Source organism: Mustela lutreola, chromosome 2 (assembly GCF_030435805.1).
Source record: "Mustela lutreola isolate mMusLut2 chromosome 2, mMusLut2.pri, whole genome shotgun sequence".
NCBI classification, from domain to species: domain Eukaryota; kingdom Metazoa; phylum Chordata; class Mammalia; order Carnivora; family Mustelidae; genus Mustela; species Mustela lutreola.
This window is the reverse complement of record NC_081291.1, coordinates 59543643-59564732: the sequence shown is the minus strand read 5'-3', so window position 1 is coordinate 59564732 and position 21090 is coordinate 59543643. Positions and strand designations below refer to the sequence as shown.

General features: G+C 61.7%; 1 protein-coding gene across 1 annotated transcript in view; it reads left to right on the top strand.

The window, feature by feature from the left end:
* The window catches only part of PLXNA1 (plexin A1), a 49535-nt gene that overhangs the window by 16455 nt on the left and 11990 nt on the right, over nt 1-21090 (top strand). The window contains exons 4-23 of the mRNA XM_059161929.1: nt 3887-4027; nt 4982-5082; nt 5394-5517; nt 5614-5767; nt 6039-6138; nt 7348-7462; nt 9784-9984; nt 11849-11945; nt 12020-12213; nt 12321-12472; nt 12565-12685; nt 13001-13137; nt 14089-14256; nt 14743-14836; nt 14998-15237; nt 15326-15469; nt 15809-16043; nt 18513-18655; nt 20127-20383; nt 20636-20702. Of these exons, the coding sequence (XP_059017912.1) occupies nt 3887-4027; nt 4982-5082; nt 5394-5517; nt 5614-5767; nt 6039-6138; nt 7348-7462; nt 9784-9984; nt 11849-11945; nt 12020-12213; nt 12321-12472; nt 12565-12685; nt 13001-13137; nt 14089-14256; nt 14743-14836; nt 14998-15237; nt 15326-15469; nt 15809-16043; nt 18513-18655; nt 20127-20383; nt 20636-20702 (2985 nt within the window). The remainder of the gene's footprint in view (nt 1-3886; nt 4028-4981; nt 5083-5393; nt 5518-5613; nt 5768-6038; nt 6139-7347; nt 7463-9783; nt 9985-11848; nt 11946-12019; nt 12214-12320; nt 12473-12564; nt 12686-13000; nt 13138-14088; nt 14257-14742; nt 14837-14997; nt 15238-15325; nt 15470-15808; nt 16044-18512; nt 18656-20126; nt 20384-20635; nt 20703-21090) is intronic.

Here is a 21090-nt window from a genome sequence, read left to right as displayed (position 1 = left end):
GCTAGGGCGCGTGCCGGTCTTGGCAAGCAGCCTGCACGGCCCAGACATCCTCCCGGTGCCCCTGCCCGCCCTCAGCCCAGAGAATGAGCCCTTTGTTGGCTTTGGGCTGGACGGACAGCTGACCTGGCCGGGCCACAACAGTTGGTGAGAGCCACGCAGGGATGGGTGTGGGGGCAGTCGGCTGGGCCAGCCTGGGGTTTGGGCCTCTGGGGCCAGGGGCTGCCCACCTGCCCCCAGCTGCCTCCCCATGGCCCTGCACAGGGCTCTCTTTGCAGGACCCCCTGGTGTGTCCTAAGCCTCCAGGACTTTGCTGGCCTGGAGTGAAGGGATGACCCTGCTCCCCGGCCTCTGTGGGAAGGGGCAGGTGATTCCTCAAGTTGGTGGGTAGGTGTGTGGCCCACAGTGTTTGGGGTCCTGGCACCGAGAGTTTGCTGGGGGCTCTGACAGCTCAGAATGCAGGGGACTCCCTCACATATGTTGGTGCAGCAAAAAACCCTGGTTGGAGAAGTAGGCAGAGCTGGAGGGCTGGGGCAAAGGCCAGGTAGGGCTGGCTGTGTCCCCGTGGTCAGAGCCCGGGGGCGCCTGGGCCTGGTACAACCCAGCAGGCAGGCTTGGGGAGACTGGCTACCCCCACTCTGGCCATCTGGGCAGAGGGAAGAGGGGTCTTTTCTCTGCAGGTGCTGGAAGGGCACCACAGCAGAGAAACAGAGTTGGGTTTGGGGCCTGAGGTTTTTCTGTGGTGGCACGTGGGAGGGAAGGTGGTCGTGGCTAGTTGTGGGAAGTTCTAGTGGTCTTTGGAGCAAGTTTCTCAGAGCATGGAGGTGACAGCTGGAGGTGGGCGGGCAGATACCAGGGGATGCCGGAAGTCTCCTGTGCCCTCCGAAAGCCCAGCTGCCCCAGGGTGGGCCATCCCCAGGTGGGTGTCCCTCAACCGGACAGCTGCGCGCTGGGGAGTGGCGTCGGCACGTGTGCTGCCAGCGGCATGTGTCCCGCCGTCCGTCCCGCCATCCTGCCTGCTGCCTGGCCCTGTGCCCACCCTGCACACCCCTTCTCCCTGGAATGCCTTCCCTGCGACGTGCTGCATCCCTCCCACTTTGGGGGCAGATTCTGGCCCCAGGTGTAGGTCCTCTGGCAGGCCCTCGCAGGTCTCAGTTTACCCGTCTATGTGACACAGGCCCTGCAGCCCAAAAACCAGTTGGGAACTTGCCAGTTTATCCTGAGCCCTAGTCATTCGTGGGTTGGACTCCTTCCCCCCATCTGACTGTCACATGTGTGCATGCTGGGGCCCTGTTGAGCCTGGATGATGGCTACTCACTGCACAGCATGGGGCCTGCCACCTGTGGCATGTCCATCCACTGGCCTGCTGGCCCTGCCTCCCGGATGCCCTCCAGAAATGTCCTGCGTCCATGGAGGCTGCCTGGGCATGTGAAAGGGCTAGGGCTGCCCGGTGCTGGGCAGGTGGGTAGACAGATGGATGTGTGGCAGACGGACAGCTGGATGTGCCTGGTCCCCCCGCAGCTGTCAGGGGCCACCTGTCAGAGTTGGCACACTGCTAGCCCAGGGGCGGGGTGTTCCGGAGCCTGCAACTGGCCTGCCTCCCCGCCTGCTTTCCCCGGGACCCTGGGGAGAAGGCCTGCTCTCTGCCTGCCCCCTTCCATGCCGCAGAGCTGGTATGCCCCCTGGCTGTACCCTTCCCTGGAGTGTCTGCCTGTGCCTGCCTGGGCTATGGGTGGATGGTCCTTTAGTTGGTATCCATGGCCCGGCCCTCAGCTCTCAGCTGGGGTGGGGGTGGGGGAGAACAGACCTGGCTGAAGGGGGTTGTCATATTGAGTTCCATGTGGTGCCTGCTGGTCAGGGTGGGAGAGCCTGGGGACCCTCAAGCATCCCTGTTCTGGCACACCCCCAGCGTGCACAGGTCTGAGGTCTGGTCAGGCCTGGCTGTCAGGGCCTCTGGGGTGGAAGTCCCAGGTGTCTGGTTTGAAGGGCCATGTTGGGGCACTACGGGACGGGGCCTGGGGCTGGGAGGCCTGGGACTGGGCCTGGGCTTCTAGGTGGCTGTAGGCAGCCCCCGCAGGGAGGGGGTCCAGGCGTAGGGCAGGGCTCTGGGGGAAATCCGGAGTCTTGATATGAATCAGTTGAGTTGAGACTGGGTCTGGAGATCTGGGTCCTGCTGCTGCCCCTTGCCTGCACCCGGGCCCTGCCCTCCTGACCTTCTTGTCCCCTGCCTCCTGGTCATTGTCCAGGCTGGCCTTGCCAGGCCTGGGTGGATGGCTGCCAGGGTGTGGGGATTGCCTTGTGGCCCAGCCACTCTGTGTCCCTTCTTCCTGGCTCACTGGCTAGGTCCTTGTTTAATTTTCAGAATAGCTCTGATGTGGGGAGTGGTGTCTGTCATCCCCATTTCACAAGTAGGGACACTGAGGCAGAAAGAGGGTCAGCACCCCACCTCGGTTGTACAGTTGGGGTTGTCTGAGCTGGGGCTGAGGCCTAGGCAGCGTGGGTCCAGAGGCTGTGCTGGGGGCCTTCCTGACGTCTCCCATGGCTGATGTTGGCCTGGGCCTGCCAGCTTGAGAAGCTGACAGTGGGCTCTCCCTGTGCTGGCTACCCGCCCCAGCAGGACAGGAGGTTTGTGGAGCTGGCTGCGCACAGGTTGGGGTCCTGTGCACAACCACCCGTGGGGGTGCTGAGGCTGGGCTGCTGTGGGCCCTCACCTGGCACCCCTTCCCCTTGGGCGGCTCCTGGCCCAGCCCGTGGCTGCCTCCTCCTGTCCAGCTCAGGGCTCAGCTCTTCCGGGTCTGGTTTGACTTAAGCCTGCCTGCCTGGCCAGGAGGCAGCTGAGCGGATGTGGGGGGTGGCCTCGGGCTCTCAGGAATGCAGCCCTCCCCATCGCCTGCAGCCCTGCGGCAGGCAGCCTCTGGCCCAGAGACATAGTGCCCCACCCTGGCTGGCCGCCCTGGGCCCACACAGAGCAGGGGTGTTCGCTGCCTCTGCGGCCCACCCCAGCCAGTGAGGCCTGCCCTGGCCTGTCGGTGTGGAGGCGCAAGAGAGGGGTGCTGGGCTGAGTCCCAGCCCCAGGCAGAGGTGGAGAGGGGGGCTAGCCACTTGGTTACAGCCAGGGAGGGTGGGCCTGATGGAGCAGGGCTGGCTACCTTGTGCCCTGGGAGCTTACCCAGGACCGGCTGAGCTGGGCAGACGCTGCCTCATGACTCCCATCTCTGGAAAGCCCCCTGGGTCTTTCTGTTAATTAAATACATTTGTTTGGTAAAAGCAACTAAAAATACTTGTAGCATTTCAAGCTGCAGAGAAGTGCTGGCTAATTAACGCCCGGTTTGTTTGGGATCTGGAATATATTTCCATGCTGTACAGATGCCTGCCCTCTTGCCTTCTTGTGGGAGTATACCCCATTCCAGGACCCTGGCTTGGCCCCTCACTCCAGTGCTGCTTCCCTGCCCCGGAGTCTCCCAGTTACACTTCTCAGCCACACTGGACATGTCCCTTTCCCTGGAAGGCCCCTGCTGCCTCATCATTCCTTCCTACCCTCTGCACAAATAGCCCTTCCTCTGGGCCACCCAGCCTGGCCCTAGGAAAGGTGGGGCACCTGCCAGGGGCTCCTGCCACCTCTATGCCAGACTTGGCTGTGCAGTTGGTGATGGGTGGTAGTGGGTAATGGTCATCCCCATAGTCTCTGTTGACTGTTAAAGAGGCTAGGGCAGGACCCACCTATGGGGCCATAGTTTATCCTACGCAGCCTCCTTGGGGTGGGTGGAGGCTTCAGCCTTGTACTTACAGGCCAGCCGGGGGAGGGGCTCCAGACCCCTGCCCTGCAGTAGGTGTGGGGCTGGGGCAGAAAGACTTTAGCACAGCCCCACTCTGGCCCTTCACTCCACAGATCCTGGTGGACCTGGCAAACCCCAGTGGCCGGCCAGCCCTGGCCTATGAGAGCGTGGTGGCCCAGGAGAGCAGCCCCATCCTGCGGGACCTGGTCCTCAGCCCTGACCGCCAGTACCTTTATGCGATGACAGAAAAGCAGGTGGGTGGCCTGTGGCCAGACACGTGGGGCGGGCATGGATGGGGAGCTACCTTCAGGGTGCCGGGCATGGCTGTCATTGATCTACTTCATCCATACTGGTTCTAGATTTTCCCCCATCAGCGTTGGAATTCCCATCCCCTCCCTGAACAGTTGCACATTCTCAGGAACAGTTATTTGAGTAAGTTTTATCAGAATACTGATGTCATCCGAGGGCTGAGAGTACATGTCTGGGGCGCCGAGTTCTTGGGCTGAGGCCCTGCATGGCCCTGATCCCATCTGCCCAATTGGGGCTTCAGGCAGCTGTCCCCATGGGGTTGGTGCCTGGCCTGGCCCCCCTGGTCAAGGCCCATCCATTTGTGTCCCTGGCATAGCCTACTTGGAGCCAGCCTCTGCTCTTGTCAAGCTGGTGACCCCTTGGCCAAGGGGGTGGGCAGGTGGGGCAGTCTAGGATGGGTTTGGTGAGGCCAGGCCTCACTCGTTGGCCAGCTCTCATTTCTCCTCTGCTCCTCTCCTGGCCATCAGGTTATTCCAGCTCTCGGAGGATCTCAGGGCCAAGCAGGCGAGGTCAGGGTGAGCAGGACCCAGCCTGCAGCTGTGCTTAGGATTGGGGCTGACGCTCTGGTGGGGAGCTCAGAGTCCAGACGGATGGGGGAGTGACTCTGGCTGGAGCTGTCGGTTCTTCTCTGGGTAGTTCACTTGCACCAGCTTGCTTGCCTCCTGGCTGCTGTCTCCCAGGGAGAGACCCAGTTTGTTTGGCCTGACTTGGCCAAGTCAGGGTCACAGGACCGCCGTTGAATAGACCATGCTGGAGAAAGGCCAGAGATGGAAGCTTCCCTCATGTAGGGGAATAGGGCCCGGTATAGCGGACACACAGTGATGGTGAGGAGGTGGGCTGGCAGCGGTCTCTGGGAAGGGCCTTGCGGGGGCCTGAAGCTGAGCTCCCCGTTCTGGCAGGTGACCCGGGTGCCTGTGGAAAGCTGTGTGCAGTATACATCATGCGAGCTGTGCCTGGGATCACGGGACCCCCACTGCGGCTGGTGTGTCCTACACAGCATGTGAGTGGATGGGGTGCAGGGGTGGGCTGCAGGGCCCTGGCAGTCTCTGATCTGGGGGGACCCTCATGGCCACACTGTGGCCGTTGCAGCTCCCCTGTGAGTGCCCCTGGGTCTCCCCTGGGCGAAGTTGCCTGGGACTGGCTAAGTGATGGCCTACCCACCTTCACCCCAGTAAAGACAGGGTACCAGGTAAAGCTGCTGGGTTCCTCCAAGTGCGGGTGAGGATTACCCTGCTGAGCAGGGGCTGGCAGGCTCGGGGTGCCCCTCTGGCTGCCTTCCCCCCACCCAGCCATAGCACCCTGTGCCCGCAGCTGCTCCCGGCAGGATGCCTGCGAGCGGGCCGACGAGCCCCAGCGCTTCGCCTCAGACCTGCTGCAGTGCGTCCAGCTGACGGTGCAGCCTCGCAACGTGTCGGTCACCATGTCTCAGGTTCCGGTGAGCACGGCTGCCCCAGGGGCGGGGGCAGGTGATGGGGGGAAGGGGGACCTGTGGGGCCTGCTCACCGAGGCCTCCTGCCATGGGGGGTCCCAGCTCGTGCTGCAGGCCCGGAATGTGCCCGACCTCTCGGCTGGTGTCAATTGCTCCTTCGAGGACTTCACTGAGTCTGAGAGCATCCTGGAGGATGGTCGGATCCATTGCCGTTCACCCTCTGCGCGGGAGGTGGCCCCCATCACGCGAGGTCAGGGTGAGTGTTGCCATGGCCTGGGGCCGGGACAGCCCCTGCAGCCATCCTTTCAGTCAGGGAATAGGCATGTTTCCTGTGGGGTGGCAGGGGAAGGAGCAGGTGACGGCTCGGGGTGGGGATTGCAGGTGCCTGCCAGCAGATGCCTGCACAGGCGTGCCTGTGCACGTGGTGGCAGGCAACGTCCTTGGCGAGGCCGTCCCATCGTGGGCTGGCGCCCTGGGTTCCTTGGCCCCAGGTGGCCCGGTGAATTGGGCCTACACTGCTTCTGCAGGAGACCAGCGGGTGGTCAAGCTTTACCTGAAGTCCAAGGAGACCGGCAAGAAGTTTGCGTCCGTGGACTTTGTCTTCTACAACTGCAGCGTCCACCAGTCGTGAGTGTTCTGGTCCTCCTGGCCCTCCTGGCCTGATACTCCTGTGCGGCCACATGGGCAGGGGCGGGTTGCTGGAGCCAGGTACCTGCTGCTCAGGGACAGACAGGAGTCCAGGTCCGCCCTGGTGGTGGTTGACAGAGCCCCTGGGGGCACAAAGAGCTGAAGTTGGGCGTTTCCCTGCTGCTGCCCCGGTGTGCTTGTCTTGGGGCCTCAGAGGAAGAGCAGGGGAACCGGTGACCTGTTATGCGTCCTGCCATAAGCTGGGGTCCCGGGCCTGACCTGGAGGGGACCCAGACTGGAAGGCCCCTGAGGGGTGAGGGGGGTGGCGGGAAGGCCCACGCAGGCTGTGTGGTTCAGCCACGGAGCTGGAGGCAGCTGTTTTTCAGCGGGGCCTTTGTTTATTGACCTCCAGACTGACTGTCCTGGCTCTTCGTGGGTGCCCACGGGGGACCCAGGTGTCGGTGTCAGCCAGCTTCCTCTCTCTGCCCAGGGCGGCCTGGGGTTTCTGGAGCAGGGGGCATGCTCAGAGCCGGAGGGGAGGGAAGGTCTCTGGAGAAGCAGGGTGGCCGGTAGGCTGGGAGGTCCTTGAGAGAAGTCAGAGGTGGTTTTCTCCAGGTGAGGTGGGTGACACAGGTGCTGCAGGGATGACAGGGTGCCAGCCACAGGAGTTTGCATGGGCCAGAGCACAGCAAGGGCCCTGTCCAGGCCTGGGGACATGGGGGCGTGAACTGGCCAAGCTTCTGCCAGGCAGAGCTTGCATTCTCGGTGGGGAGGCGGCTGTCCACGACTGGTCTCTGAGGCCCTGTAGCGATGGCTTTCCTCCTGAATTGAAGCTGAAGTTCATTGAGCTTGGAATAGAAAATGCATTTCCACATCTGCTCCGACACATTTCCCAGCACTAATTGTCACGTGTGGCTTGGCATAGCCAGTGGTCACCTCAGTGGACACTGTAGGCTTTAGGTGTTTGCTTTGTCAGCAGACACTGGGGTGGGCTGTCAGGTGTTCTGAGTCTGGAAGAAAAGCAGTGAAGTGAGAGGGAAGCACCAGGCGGGCCTCTCTGAGCAGCGGGAGGAGCAGCCAGTGCAAAGGCCCTGAGTTGGCACTGTGATCTGCTGCCAAAGAACCAGCAGGGAGCTAGTGCAGCCCCATGTGGCCACTGGGTGGAGGCACAGGCTGCCCCAGTTTCACTGCTCTGCCCTCTTCCCGCAGCTGCCTGTCCTGTGTCAACGGCTCCTTCCCCTGCCACTGGTGCAAATACCGCCACGTGTGCACTCACAACGCTGCCGACTGCGCCTTTCTAGAGGGCCGTGTCAATGTGTCTGAGGTAAGGCCATCCGGGAGAGCTCAGGGTTTCAGAGCTGTGGCAAAACCCGAGAGCTCCCATGGGTGGCTGGGATGCTGATCTCATGGCTCATGGTGTTAGGGACATTCTCTGAGGCTGTGTTGACCTGAGCCCAGCCTGGTCACTGGCTCTACTGTATAGCCTTCCAAGAAGGCCTCAGAAGAAGACCTCTAGTTGGAGGCTACAGACCAGAGAGATGCCCAAGGGATGACACAGGGAGGGGACCATCCACCAAGTGCAGTGGGAGCCCACAGCGGGAGATGTCTGGCTCGGCCAGTGTGGAAGTCCTGGGGACCGGCATTGTGTGGATGAGGGAAGCCTTCAGACTGCCCAGCAGTGCGGCTGGTTGGTTCTTGGAGTTGTCTGAGGTACTGCGTAGTAATTGATAGTAATTAGGTAGTAATTATTTTGGAGCCTGGGCAAGACACTGACTTTATTTATGAACAGCCAGGCTCTCAGAACCAGGACAGGCCGACCTGGGCACTTGCCAGCGGGGAGTGGGCATGCAGGGTTCCCCAGGCACAGCCTCAGGGTCCAGAGCTGGGCTCAGAAGCCAGGGCCCTCGCTTTGGCAGTGGACGGCAGTCCCGTTGGTCAGACAGGGCAGGAACGTATGGGTCCAGCTGGCTGTGGGGCATGGAGGGAGCAGAGGACATGCAGCCTGCCTCGGGCCATTCCTCACAGAGCCTCCTCTGGCCAGCCTCCACGGTCACCCTCCGGATCTTTGTTTGTCCACTCACTGGTGTAATGTCGCACATGGCAGGACAGGGTAGTTGTTGGGGGCAGCCCAGGGGTAGGCAGGGACCTTGGGCGTTTGGGTCAGGGGTGGTGTCTGTGTGAGCAGGTGGTGTGAGAGCCAGGACAGTGGGCTTCCCTGGGAGCGTGGCTCATGTGGGCATCTGGGCAAAGGTGCCATGAGGGTGGCAGGGTCATGGGCAGCAGAAAGCTGCTTAGTGACCCCACGGAGGGCTGTTGTGGGCCTCAGTGGAGAAACATAAGAGGGCCCTCCTATAGGGTGTGCATATTGAGGGCTGGGTTGCAGGCAGTCCTGGGGTCCAGGGAGGTCGCTTAAGGGAGGGACTTACCCCACAAATGTACCCTCTTTAGCTGTAGTCCCAGGTTCTATGGGGACTTAACTAAGGAGTGTGACGTGGGCCAAGCTGGACCAGTCTTGTTGCTCAGAAGGCCTTGGACTCCTCACCCTCACCCTGCTTCCCACCTTTGGTTCTGGTTTGGATCTTGTGGGGTGGCCCCTCAGGAGCTGGGTGTCAAGGCATAGCCTGAGCCAGACTCTGGCCTGATGCAGGCACAGAGGCCACACCCCAAGGGAGAGACCGGGGCCCCTGGGCAACAGAGATGGTGTCTATAGAGGGAGTTGTGAGGCTAGAGGGTGAGAGGAGCCCAGTCCTGGTGGCCAGAAGGAGCCAGAGCTGCTGGTGGTCCAGGAGGGGCAACCAGGGGCTGGGGAGGCAGCAGGCAGATCCCTGGGCTCGGGGGCTGGCTGGGGCACCTCTTTGAAGGCCAGAGAAGCACTGGTGTGGGTGTGGGCCCCTGAACATATTAACGGTGGGCCCTACGTATGTGTCCTCATCACCCGCCTCTCCCCATTGGTGCATCCCTGCAGACCCAGCAGTGAGCGGTCAGCCGGCCAGGCTTTGCCTTGCCGCAGCCCAGGTTACCTCCTCAGGCCCCCACAACCTCGGTGGAGCAGCCCAGCCCAGGCCCGCCTGGGGAGTGCTGCAGGGCTTGGGGATTACAGCCCGTTTTCAGCATCTCTATTTAAAGCCCAGCTCAGCGTAGTTCCCGAGGGGCCTTCTCCTCCCAAGGCTGCTGCCTGCCGTGCTGCAAGGGAGCTGGGCCGTTGCATCAGTCACTGTTGCCGAGATGCTGGCCCTGGGGGCCCGGGATGTTTTCCTGCCCAGCTTTGGCTATTTTTACATGCTCTCTGGGCCCCCAGCTGGGAGCTCCTAGCCCAAGCGCCCCACACGCTCCCTCGGCTGCTTCTGCCTCAAGGGCCTTTCCAGCTGTGGGCCAGATGGGGCCCCCTCGGTGGCCGATTGGTGGGGTGGGTCCTTGAGCCCTGCGAGGGCACATGGGCACACAGTGGGGAGGCCACAGCCCAGTGGGTACAGAACCCAGGTCTCCCGCCTCCAGCTTGTCTAGCTCATTCTGAGTCCTGGGTCGCCCAGTGTGTGAAGCAGGCTCAGTGGTGCTCGCAGGCTCTGTGCACAGAGGTCGAGGCCGTGGGTAGGGCACGCCATGCTGGTGGCACCAGCCCTTCAGCCGAAGCTTTGTCGCCCCCAGGACTGCCCACAGATCCTGCCTTCCACCCAGATTTACGTGCCAGTGGGTGTGGTGAAGCCCATCACCCTGGCCGCTCGCAACTTGCCGCAGCCTCAGTCGGGCCAGCGTGGCTACGAGTGCCTCTTCCACATCCCAGGAAGCCCAGCCCGCGTCACCGCCCTGCGCTTCAACAGCTCCAGCCTGCAGTGCCAAAACTCCTCGGTGAGGCCAGGGGGCTGCCGGGCGCTCCATGTGCTGCTCAGCCTCACGGCCTTACGACCTGGTTTCTGCTCTTAGCACAGAGACAGTGCATGGGCAGGTGTGGCCGGGATGGCTCAGAAGCACCCCCGATTGTGTTGGGGTGTGTGTCGGGGGTGGGCTGCAGGGGGATGTGCTGAGAGCTGCCCAGATACCTGGCGGGAGCACATCGTAGACATGGGAGAGGGTGACTTGGGCAGACGGGGTGAGATATGCACACATGGTTTTGCATGAGCTCTTCCAGCGTGGGCAAGGCAGCCAGGCTGCTGTGCGGGACGCCCGTGTGCCAGCCTCCTCTGTGCTTCCTGAAGGGCCGAAGTCAGGGCCACAAGGTCCAGGCTCTCGGCTCCTTTTCTGCATCCGGCCAGACCCAGAAACTGTCCACAGTGGCTGACATGGCGCATGGTACCCGGCCCGAGGGCTGGGGAGCAGCCACGTTTGGAGTCTGGAATCTGCTAGGGTAACAGTTCAGAAGCCTTTGGTCAAGTCCAGCGAGTTGAGCAACAGCGATTGCTACAGACCCACATCCTTCTCTGGTGGATGGGGGTAGTGTTGCACTGGTGGTCCTGAGACCAGCCTCAAGCTCTCCCCTGGCGGGCTCTGTGACGGCTGGCAGGCCTGGTTTCCTCATTGTTCAAGAAGGGAGTCATTAGGAGAGAATTCCAGGGGAGAGGCCTCTGGTCACAGGTGTGGCCGCCTGCCATTGGCGGTGGTTCCTTGGCCAGCAGTGCCTTGTGTGTCTGGCGGGGCAGGCTGGGGGTCACAGCAGCCTCCTGGGGGCAAGGGGCAGGTCAGCCACCTAGCCAGGCCCTTGTGGCCTGCACCTGGCTGGAGAGGTCCCTACACCTTCCTATCTATCCTGTCCTTCCCATCCCATCTGATCTGTCACGCCCACCCCCTGCTTCCACCCCAGCTGCCTCCAACCTCTCTTTGCTCTCCAGGAGTCTGTGTGTACCTCTACTGCCCTGTTTCTCTGCCATCCCCCAGTCTGTCCCTGCTGTCCTGCCTTCCTCCTACCCTCCCCAGCCCACATTTGTCTTTCCTATGATGGTGTTGAAAGGGAAAAGGGAGTACTAGGGAATTTGATAGGATCCAATTAAATTCCTGCAGATAAAACAGTGATGAATTGCTTTGGGATGGAGTGGAGGTCTTCAGCTGCAGAAAGTGGGACACAGCTGGGAGTGCTGGGCCCCAGCTCCCCAGGGAGTGGTATTGTCCCCAAGCCCTGCCCAGCCTGGGGGGTGGGAGGGCAGGGCCTTCCCTGATGCTGCTTCCTGCCAGGCCAGGGCTCAGGGGCACACGTCTTAAACCTCGGGGCAGTCCTGGTGTCAGGATCACTGAATCCATTCAGCAGACAAAGAAGCAGGTTCCAAGGGGGCCAGTTGGGAAGTTCTGGTTCTGTGGTAGAGCAGACTGTAGGGGGAAATGGAGGTCACCCTGGAGGGTGTGCCTCATGGGGCTACTGGGGACAGGTTTGGCTGGAGAGCGGGGATTCTGGCACCAGGAAGGAAGCCCTGTGTGTGTTGGGGGTGTGTGCGTGTGTGTGTTTGCGGGGTGGTAAGCCAAGGCAGAACTGGGTGTGACAGCTTAGCCATCTCAGCTGGCTGGCAGGTGGGCAGCTCTGGGATTTCCGGCTCCAGATGGGAAATGCTATTTTGGGCAGGCAGAGCCCCCAACTCTGTCCTGTCAAGCCTGTTCTGGGGGGCCAGTCCCAGAGATAGCCAGGAGAGGCAGGGAGGCCCTGCCCCACCACCCTGGGCAGTGGCCTGTGACCCCAGAGTCTAGGCTGTGTGTATAGCCTGACCACCCGCTCACCTACTGCCCACAGTATTCCTACGAGGGCAATGATGTCAGCGACCTGCCTGTGAACCTGTCGGTGGTGTGGAATGGCAACTTCGTCATTGACAACCCTCAGAATATCCAGGGTGAGCTGGGCAGGGTGCCTGGGGCTCGAGGGGGCGCTGAGGGCAGGCCAGGCTGACCGTGTCCCTCCCCGTAGCCCACCTGTACAAGTGTCCAGCCCTGCGAGAGAGCTGTGGCCTCTGCCTCAAGGCCGACCCACGCTTCGAGTGTGGCTGGTGCGTGGCGGAGCGCCGTTGCTCCCTGCGCCCCCACTGCCCTGCCGACTCGCCTGCTGCCTGGATGCATGCCCGTCACGGCAGCAGCCGCTGCACTGATCCCAAGATCCTTAAGGTAGGCAACCCCCCAGCACCTCCAGCCCCTGGCCGCCTCCTGCTCCCTGCCCGGCTCAGCCCGCAGTGGCGGACTGCACCGGCGTCCCAGCCTTGGCATCTCTGCAGCTGTTCCCTGAGACGGGCCCACGGCAGGGGGGCACGAGGCTTACCATCACGGGCGAGAACTTGGGCCTGCGCTTTGAGGACGTGCGGCTGGGCGTGCGTGTGGGCAAGGTGCTGTGCAGCCCTGTGGAGAGCGAGTACATCAGTGCTGAGCAGTGAGTGCAGCCTGGTTAGGGTGGGCAGGCAGGGGTGCCCTGGCACCCAGGCTGGACCCTGCAGCCCGCTGAGGCCCCTTGGCATCCTGCAGGATCGTCTGTGAGATTGGGGATGCCAGCACCGTGCGGGCTCATGATGCCCTGGTGGAAGTGTGTGTACGAGACTGTTCCCCCCACTACCGGGCCTTGTCCCCCAAGCGCTTCACCTTTGTGGTAAGCCTCACCTTTGTGGTAAGCCTCTCCCCTGCCCCCCCCCCCCCCCCCCCCCCCCCGTGGCTAGGGGCTAGCTACAGGGCAGACTGAACTCTTGGTCCTCCATCAGTCCTCTCTTCCAGCAACACCTCTGTTCTGGTCTCCCTTCTCCTCCTTGTCTCTAGGTCCCTCCTGCACACTTTGGGCCCTGCCTGTGGGCTGCATATGAGAGCCCATGTGTACCCAGGGCCCGGGAAATGGCTGGAGGTGTGAGCAGGCCTCTGGCCGGAAGCGCAGGCCTTTCCTGCAGCTCAAGGAAGTCCCTTCTTCCCATAGACTCCAACCTTCTACCGGGTGAGCCCTGCAAGAGGGCCTCTTTCAGGGGGCACCTGGATTGGCATCGAGGGCAGCCACCTGAATGCGGGCAGTGACGTCGCTGTGTCTGTTGGGGGCCGACCCTGCTCTTTCTCCTGGTATGGGCTATAGATGTGGAGTGGGGGGCCAGGGCAAGGCCTACCTTCCTGGGTGGTGGTTGGTTCAGATGGCTGCATGCCCCCTCCCGTTGCCCAGGAAACAAGGGGGGTGTGGAGAGCCAGGCTGGGGTGATCACTATGGAAACCAGAGGCGGAGAGTGTTACCATGGAGACAGGCTACCTCCTAGAGTGGGAAGGGCAGGGCAGGCAGGGTTGATGGGTGGGCGGAGCCTGGACCTGAGGGGCAGGCACAGCTGCCCTGTTTTTGGGGTGAAGGGGATCCCTTGGGAGCACAAGTATTTAAAAAAAATTCTTAAGAGAGGTAAAAAATATCTTGATAAAAGCCTTGAGGCTTGAAGTGGATAATTTTAGATTAGGGATGATAATGGAACGGCCCTTTAAATATTTTCCTGTGGTAATTATCCGCTCTCAGACTAATTATTGGTGTTTGCAGCCTTGCTGCAGGAGTGGACCCAGTGGCGGGGGGCCTCTGCTGCGCTGAAGGAGCTGAGGGGACAGGGGCCCAGGTGTAGGCAGTGACTGACTGCTGCTCACTGGGGGTCACCAAGTGCTCTCTCCACCCTGGCCAGTTCATTCAGTCTCCACATGGCCCATGCTTGGGTTGGCTCGATTATTCTATCAGGAGACGGAAGGAGGGGTGGGAGTAGCGACCATGTGCCTGGCTCACCTTAGTGGAAATCCATGCTGAGCGTGGCCCTCTGGGAGGTACACGCTGAGCCCCTTGGAAGGCCTGGCCGGAAAGTGGCTGGAACAGTCAACGGGTACCTGAAGCGGGTCCCGCTGGGGCTCCGTTTTACAGGTGGGCATGTGAGGCCCAGGAAGTGCCGGTGCCTTGACTGCACCGCTGTTGGTGACAGAGCCAAGCTATTGAGCCTATCTTGTAAACAAGCCCCACACCTGTGTCCTCACCGCCCCTCCTGGCTTCTCTAGGAGGAATTCTAGAGAAATCCGGTGTCTGACGCCCCCTGGGCAGAGCCCCGGCAGTGCCCCCATTGTCATCAACATCAACCGCGCTCAGCTCACCAACCCGGAGGTGAAGTACAACTACACGGAGGATCCCACCATCCTCAAGATCGACCCTGAGTGGAGCATCAACAGGTGGGTGCCCCTCCCCCACAGCCCACCGTGAGCCCCCAAGACCCCATCTGTGCTGTGTGGTCCCTGCTGACACAGGGTGGGGCTCCTGCATCCACCTCTCTTTGTGCTTCTCCGCATGGGCGGGTGTGTGGGGGGCGGCGGGGAGCAGGACCCACATGGGTATGTGAAGACCCAGACTGTTGCGTTTCCTGGATGCAAGAGCCCAGTTTTTGTGTTGGTCACGGACACAGATTGTCTGCTAAACTCTGGGCTGCTGGGCTCTTCAGAAAGATCAGACAAATGCAGTGAGGTGCCCAGAGTCAAGGCTCTCAGGACGAGGGACCGTGTGCACCTTGAGACGTGGTTGGTGCCATTGGAAGTCCAGTGCACAGGGATTCTAACCTGCCCACCATCTTTGGGGAGCTCGACTGTTATGTCTGGCCCAACCTGTGTGTGTTGGGCCTGGGCAGAGCTTCCCCCCGCCGTGACCCCCTACCCATCTTCCAGCGGAGGGACCCTCCTAACGGTCACAGGCACCAACCTGGCCACCGTCCGCGAACCCCGCATTAGAGCCAAATATGGAGGTGTCGAGAGGGAGAATGTGAGTCCTTTTGGGATCCCTAGCAACTTGTGCCACTGTGGGGTGGGGGAGGGGGTACGGAGGGGGTGGATCCTGGGGAGGGAAGGCGGCAGCCACTCGTCCCTGCTGGGGCCTGACTGTGTGGGGAGCATCCAGCCCAATATCTACACCTGTGTCCCCAGAGCTGCCTGGTGTACAACGACACCACCATGGTGTGCCGGGCCCCGTCGGTGGACAATCCCACGCGTAGCCCCCCAGAGCTGGGGGAGCGGCCCGACGAGCTGGGCTTCGTCATGGATGACGTACGCGCCCTGCTGGTTCTCAACGCCTCCTCTTTCCTCTATTACCCGGACCCTGTACTGGAGCCACTCAGCCCCACGGGCCTCCTGGAGCTGAAGCCCAGCTCCCCGCTCATCCTCAAGGTGGGCCCCCATGAGCCTGGGGTTGGGGGGCCTGAGGGGGAGGGCTTGTGGGGCCATGGGGCTCTCTGGCTCACCCCCACCCCTGCAGGGCCGGAACCTCCTGCCTCCTGCGCCCGGCAACTCGAGGCTCAACTACACGGTGCTCATCGGCTCCACACCCTGCGCCCTCACTGTTTCAGAGACCCAGCTGCTGTGCGAGTCACCCAACCTCACGGGGCAACATAAGGTCACGGTGCGTCCAGGCCCACCCAGCCATGTTCTGGCTCCAGCTCTGGTCTCCTGGGCCCCACCTGCCTTCAGCCCACTGACCCTGCCCCACACAGGGCAATCCTGACTCTATGGCTAAGCCCCAGACTTGCCTCTGGCCCAGAGAGAGGGCAGTTCAGCTCTTACTCAGCCCTGAGGGCCCCTGGTAGGTCCAGCACCTGCCCTGAGTACCCATATCCCCACCTGCTGCCCGCTCCAGGCCAGGGGCAAGTGCCATGGGTCTCTCAGGGGGCATGGTACCAGTGGCCTCTGGAGCTTCCAGTGGGCAAGGGACCTCCTGAGTGGCCTGTACCCCCACCCCCAGGTCCGGGCTGGCGGCTTCGAGTTCTCGCCAGGGATGTTGCAGGTATACTCGGACAGTCTGCTGACCCTACCTGCCATTGTTGGCATTGGCGGGGGCGGGGGCCTCCTGCTGCTGGTCATCGTCGCTGTGCTCATTGCCTACAAGCGCAAGTCTCGGGATGCTGACCGCACCCTCAAGCGGCTGCAGCTACAGATGGACAACCTGGAGTCCCGCGTGGCCCTGGAGTGCAAGGAAGGTGCGTTGTCAGAGTCACAGGCATGCGTGCATGTGTGTGGGGCAGGCAGTGGCTTGGGGACAAAAGGGGTAGGCTTGCTGAGGCTGCCACCCCATGTGAGCTGGGCCCTGTCCTCCCCACAGTTTGGCTCGGTATTCAGCCTTTTGGTGCCTTTGCTGTACAGGCGTGGGCAGACAGGTGAGGTTCTGACCAGGGCCTGCATCTAGGCCCTGGGGTTAGTCTGGCCTCTGTGGATGATGCCAGAGACACAGACCCTGGAGCCACAGAGCTCGTGTCTGTGAGCCTGCTTGGCTGCAGGACCTCGTGTCATGTAAGACACATGACCTTTTCATGTCTCAGGTTCCTTGTCTGTAGGATGGGCATGGCGATTCTGTCCCTGGGGTCAGTTACGGCACCAATGAGCCGGGGCCCTCTTTTTAGGCCCTGAGTACATAACACACCTTGGCCGGTAGAGGTCTTTGTCTTCTAGGGGCTGTCCTGGGAATAAGGCTTCAGCCTAGCCTCCTATGAGGGGCATGTGTCCCTTAGGACCCTGCTATGTGAGTGGTGGAGATCAGCTTAGGGCCTTCAGTAGAGAGACGTCGTGTGGGCTTTTGTGCAGGGTGAGTCTGGGGCGCAGGCTGGCTTCCAGCATGGCCAGCCTGGACCCTCAACTTCATCTTCAGCAGCCTCTCCCTGGGATGCCCGGATGAACACAGGGGGCAAGCTCAGCCTTCCTGCTGGGCCCGGCCCCACCCAGTCCCTCATGCCATGCCTGCTCCCACACCCCCCTTCCCTAAAACCTGCTCTCCTGGCAGCCCCCAGTGAGAGTTGGCAGACCCCAAGGGCAGGAGTGGGTACCCCAGAGAAGGGGATATGTCCTGGCAGGCAGGGGTCGCCCCACCTCCGTCCCACATGACCCAGAGAGGCCAGTGTGCCCCAGGCCCAGGCTCCTCCCCGGCAGAGCAGATACTGCTCTCCCTGCCCATGCACCGAGTGTACTGCTGCAGAATGGGCAGAAGAGAGGCAGGCATACATGTCGGGGGCTGCAGGGAAGCCTGATGGCCTAGGATGGAGACCCTGGGCTGTGTGGTGGCCACTTGAGTGGGGGCGGGTTTGGCTTCTGTGTGTGCTGCAGGCTCTAGGCACTAGACAGTAACCTTGGCCTGTGATGGCCAAACTTAGACCTGCTTAGCTTCTCTGGCTGCTGCAAGGTGGCACTGCAGGGCTGGGTGACCTGGACCCTGGGCCAGCCTGGGATGGCCCCTTTCTCTTCATGGCTCCTGGCTTGCCGGAGCGGTTGCAAGGGGTGGATGGAGCCACACTCATGGTCACTGACAGGTGAAGGACCTGTCATAGGGGCTAAGAGCAACCTCAGACATTTTGCAGATGCTGGCCATAGCTCTGGAAGGCAAGTGGTGGCAGAGTTCCTGTTTGGGGCATGAGGAAAGGGACCTGAGCAGGAAGCAGGGTGTGAGGCCCTGGGAATGGCTGCTGCATGGGGACCTCGTGCCTGCAGCAGGCCTGACATTGGGCTGTTGGTAGCTTCATGGGGATTAGAATGTCCCATCCGGTCAGGACCCTGGCCTGTCTGAGAACTGAAAGGTCGTGGACCAGCCCAGCCATCCCGCAGGTCACAGGCAGGTGTGTGAGCCTTGTGTGGGAGTCCGGTGGCCTGGATGGGGAGCTCCGTGGACAGGGAGAACCTTGGGAGGGGGCAGCTGTATGCCGCGGCCAGCACACAGGACACCTTTATCTGCCAGCATGGCTTTGGGGGCAGAGGCCAACGGGTGCTGCAGGACCAGCCAGGCGGTGATAACCAGGCGCTCGGCAGCAGTGCCTAGGAGATGAAGGTCCCGGCTCTTAATTAAACCTGCCAGTCGGCCCCTAGCCTGCCTCGCGTTCCTCTGGCTCCTGATCAGATAGTGCCTCCCCCGTGGCGCTGCAGGGCAGACACCTCACAGCTCTGGAATGTTCCATTGAGGCCTGCCCTAGCCCTGCCTGCTTTTGTTTCTGAAAGAAACAGAGCTGCTCCAAGCAGGATGGGCGATGGAGAGGGCCCAGCCCGGTGGGTGGTGGTTGTCAGAGTGGAGAGCTCAGGGGCCTGGAGAAAGCCTCCTGTCTCCTCTCCCTGGCCACATCCTCTTCTTCCCGGCAGCTATGGCCTGGGACCCAGGGCGAGTGATGTGTGCCCTTAGGTAGTAGAGGAATCCGGCCCCCAGAGCTTCCCTACCCCCCAGTGCCAGGGTTAACTGCAGGAAGCCCCTCTCAGCCCGGCCCCAGGCATGCCACCTTCTCTGCTCTTGTCTGGTGCCTCCTGTGACCCATCCGAGGGACAGAAGTTTTGTCCACATGTCAGCGTTGGAAGGCCTGGGGGTTTCCTGAAGGTTACCCAGCCAGGGAGCAGCAGAGCCCGAGTTCAAGCCTAGCCCTGAGGGGGTGCTGCTGGGGCTGGAGGGGTACCTGCCTTGACACCTCGTGTGGCTGCAGCCTTTGCAGAGCTGCAGACAGACATCCATGAGCTGACCAACGACCTGGACGGTGCCGGCATCCCGTTCCTTGACTACCGGACGTATGCCATGCGGGTGCTCTTCCCTGGGATTGAGGACCATCCAGTGCTCAAGGAGATGGAGGTGGGCTGTCGGCTGGAGCTCACGGGGACGTCTGCCTGCTCCTGGGACCCCTGGGAGATGGCCCAGATAGGTTGGAAGGGCCCCTGGGAGGCAGGGCCCTCGGCTCCCTGTAATGCTTCTGCTGTGGTGGGGAGACGGACCTGGTAGGGGCCTGGGGCGGGGCTGGCCCGCATTCCAGCCCATCGCCGTGGCTGGAGCTTAGGCTCACTGGAGCCTGCCTCTGTTCCAGTGAGGCCTTGGGTATGTCATGTGCCACAGTGCCCATTCACTGGGCCTGGCTGCTGGCTGTTGGGATGCTGAGCTTCGTAGGGCAGGGGCTCTGCTCTGTGGGCTGGGAGGTGGGGGGCCCTGCAGGAATTTGCATGGCTCTTTGGGGTAAGTGTGGGGCTGATGGCAGAATGGTGGCCCTCATGGAGCTGGGTTTTTGGTTTGTGGAGCTGTTGACGGTACTTGGGCTATGGGCGTGAGCTTGCTGAGAGGAAGAGGGCTGGACCTGAAGTCCTCTAGGGGCTCCCCAGAGGCAGGTAGGTGCCCAGTCCTCAGCTAGGAATAGGCAGGGGCTCAGCAGTCATGCCATCCAGCCAAGGGCATCCCATCTCTGCACGCTTTGGATGTGGGGGATCCCATTCCCTGTCACAGCTCTGTTGGTGGGATAGTCCCTCTTGAGCTCTGCTGGAATGGGCCTTCCTGTCACTCTGGCTCAGGCCTGGATAACCAGGGCTGCTCAGCAGCTCCCCATCCCTGGGATGGCTGCCACGTTGAGGGCTCCACGTGCTTTATCACGTCTCTTTCCTGATGTGACCATCTGCTGTGTCAGACTGAATGTTCTCTTAGTTATGAGTGTATTCTACTTGGGTCTTGTCACCTATCTGCCTGGGCTGGCAGCAGTGGCACTGGCAGCTTCCAGCATAGTCTGGTGGGGAATCTCCTGTTTTGCTGTGCATAAGAGAGAGAGTAGGGTCCCTGGAGCCAGCCGTCCCTGCACTCTACCCCCTTTCCCCACTTCCATGTCACATGGCCCTGAACAAGCCTCTTTCTCTTCTGGACTTTGTTGTCCTCTGTGGCATGGGGACAGTGATTTCTGTTGTGAGTGCAGACTGAGACATGGCTGTGCTTTGCTGGTGCCCAGCATATGGGGCATTGAGTTCAGTTTCCTCCTAGCTGTGGGAGAAAGGCTGCAGGAGATGGTGGTTCCAGGATCCGACTGCAAGGAGGGTAGCCCTCGTTCTACACATTGCACTGACACTGGTCTGCCCCGGTCCCTGCCTGTGATGGGCTTCTCAAGTAGTTTTCTGGACACATTCCCTCTGCCGAGGACAGTTGAAGCCCCAGGACCTGTTAGGGCAATGTGTCACTCTCTTGCAAGGCCCCCCTCTGGCCCTGCCTTCAGCCTTCCTGTCCTGCCTCTCTTGTGGGACCTGGGTGCCCCTCCGGGTATGAGTGTACCCATGGGTTGCCCCCTCTCCCCCAGGTGCAGGCCAATGTGGAGAAGTCACTGACGCTGTTCGGGCAGCTGCTCACCAAGAAGCACTTCCTGCTGACCTTCATACGCACACTGGAGGCCCAGCGCAGCTTCTCCATGCGGGACCGGGGCAATGTGGCCTCGCTCATCATGACGGCCCTGCAGGGTGAGATGGAGTACGCCACGGGGGTGCTCAAGCAGCTTCTGTCCGACCTCATTGAGAAGAACCTAGAGAGCAAGAACCACCCCAAGCTGCTGCTGCGGCGGTGAGCCCAGACTTATGCCTGCGGACATGGGAGGCCGAGCCAGCGTGTTGGGTGCGGGGACCCTGCCCCAGGCCATGCCACTTCGGGCACCCAGCGGCACCAAGCCAGAGTGGTCCCACTCAGAAGCTGGGCTTTCTGGGGCAGAGGGCTGGGGGTTTCCAAGGCAGCCCCTTCAGCGCCCTTGGCGGCGGTGGGGCGGGCACAGTGGGCTGTGGAGTCAAGCCCCCACCCCTGTCCATGTTGTGCCCCCAGGACTGAGTCAGTGGCAGAGAAGATGCTGACCAACTGGTTCACCTTCCTTTTGTATAAATTCCTGAAGGTAGGTGGTGGCTGAGGAAGAGGGAACATCCGAGATGGGGTGTTGGGCAGGCGGATGGGCTCAAGGGCATTAGAAGGGAGAGGGACGGGCAGGGGCGGGTCTCAGCAGGCACTCCCCCAGGATGTGTGTCCTGTTAGCCTCTTTCCTCCTCCTCCTGGAGGCTGACCACTCCTCACCCAGCCCCGAGGCGGGGGCAGACATCCTAGAGGTGGTAAGCATTTGGCTGAGCTGGAGTTTGGACCCAGACCCACGTCTCAGTGGCTAAGCCCATGGCCTGGGGCCAGGGATGGAGGGGATGTTTGGGCAGGGGCTTCTGTGTGGCCAGCACTGGCCAGCCCCAGCCTTGGGGGCTCTTGTTGGTGACTTGATTTTGCGAGAGGGTGGCCGC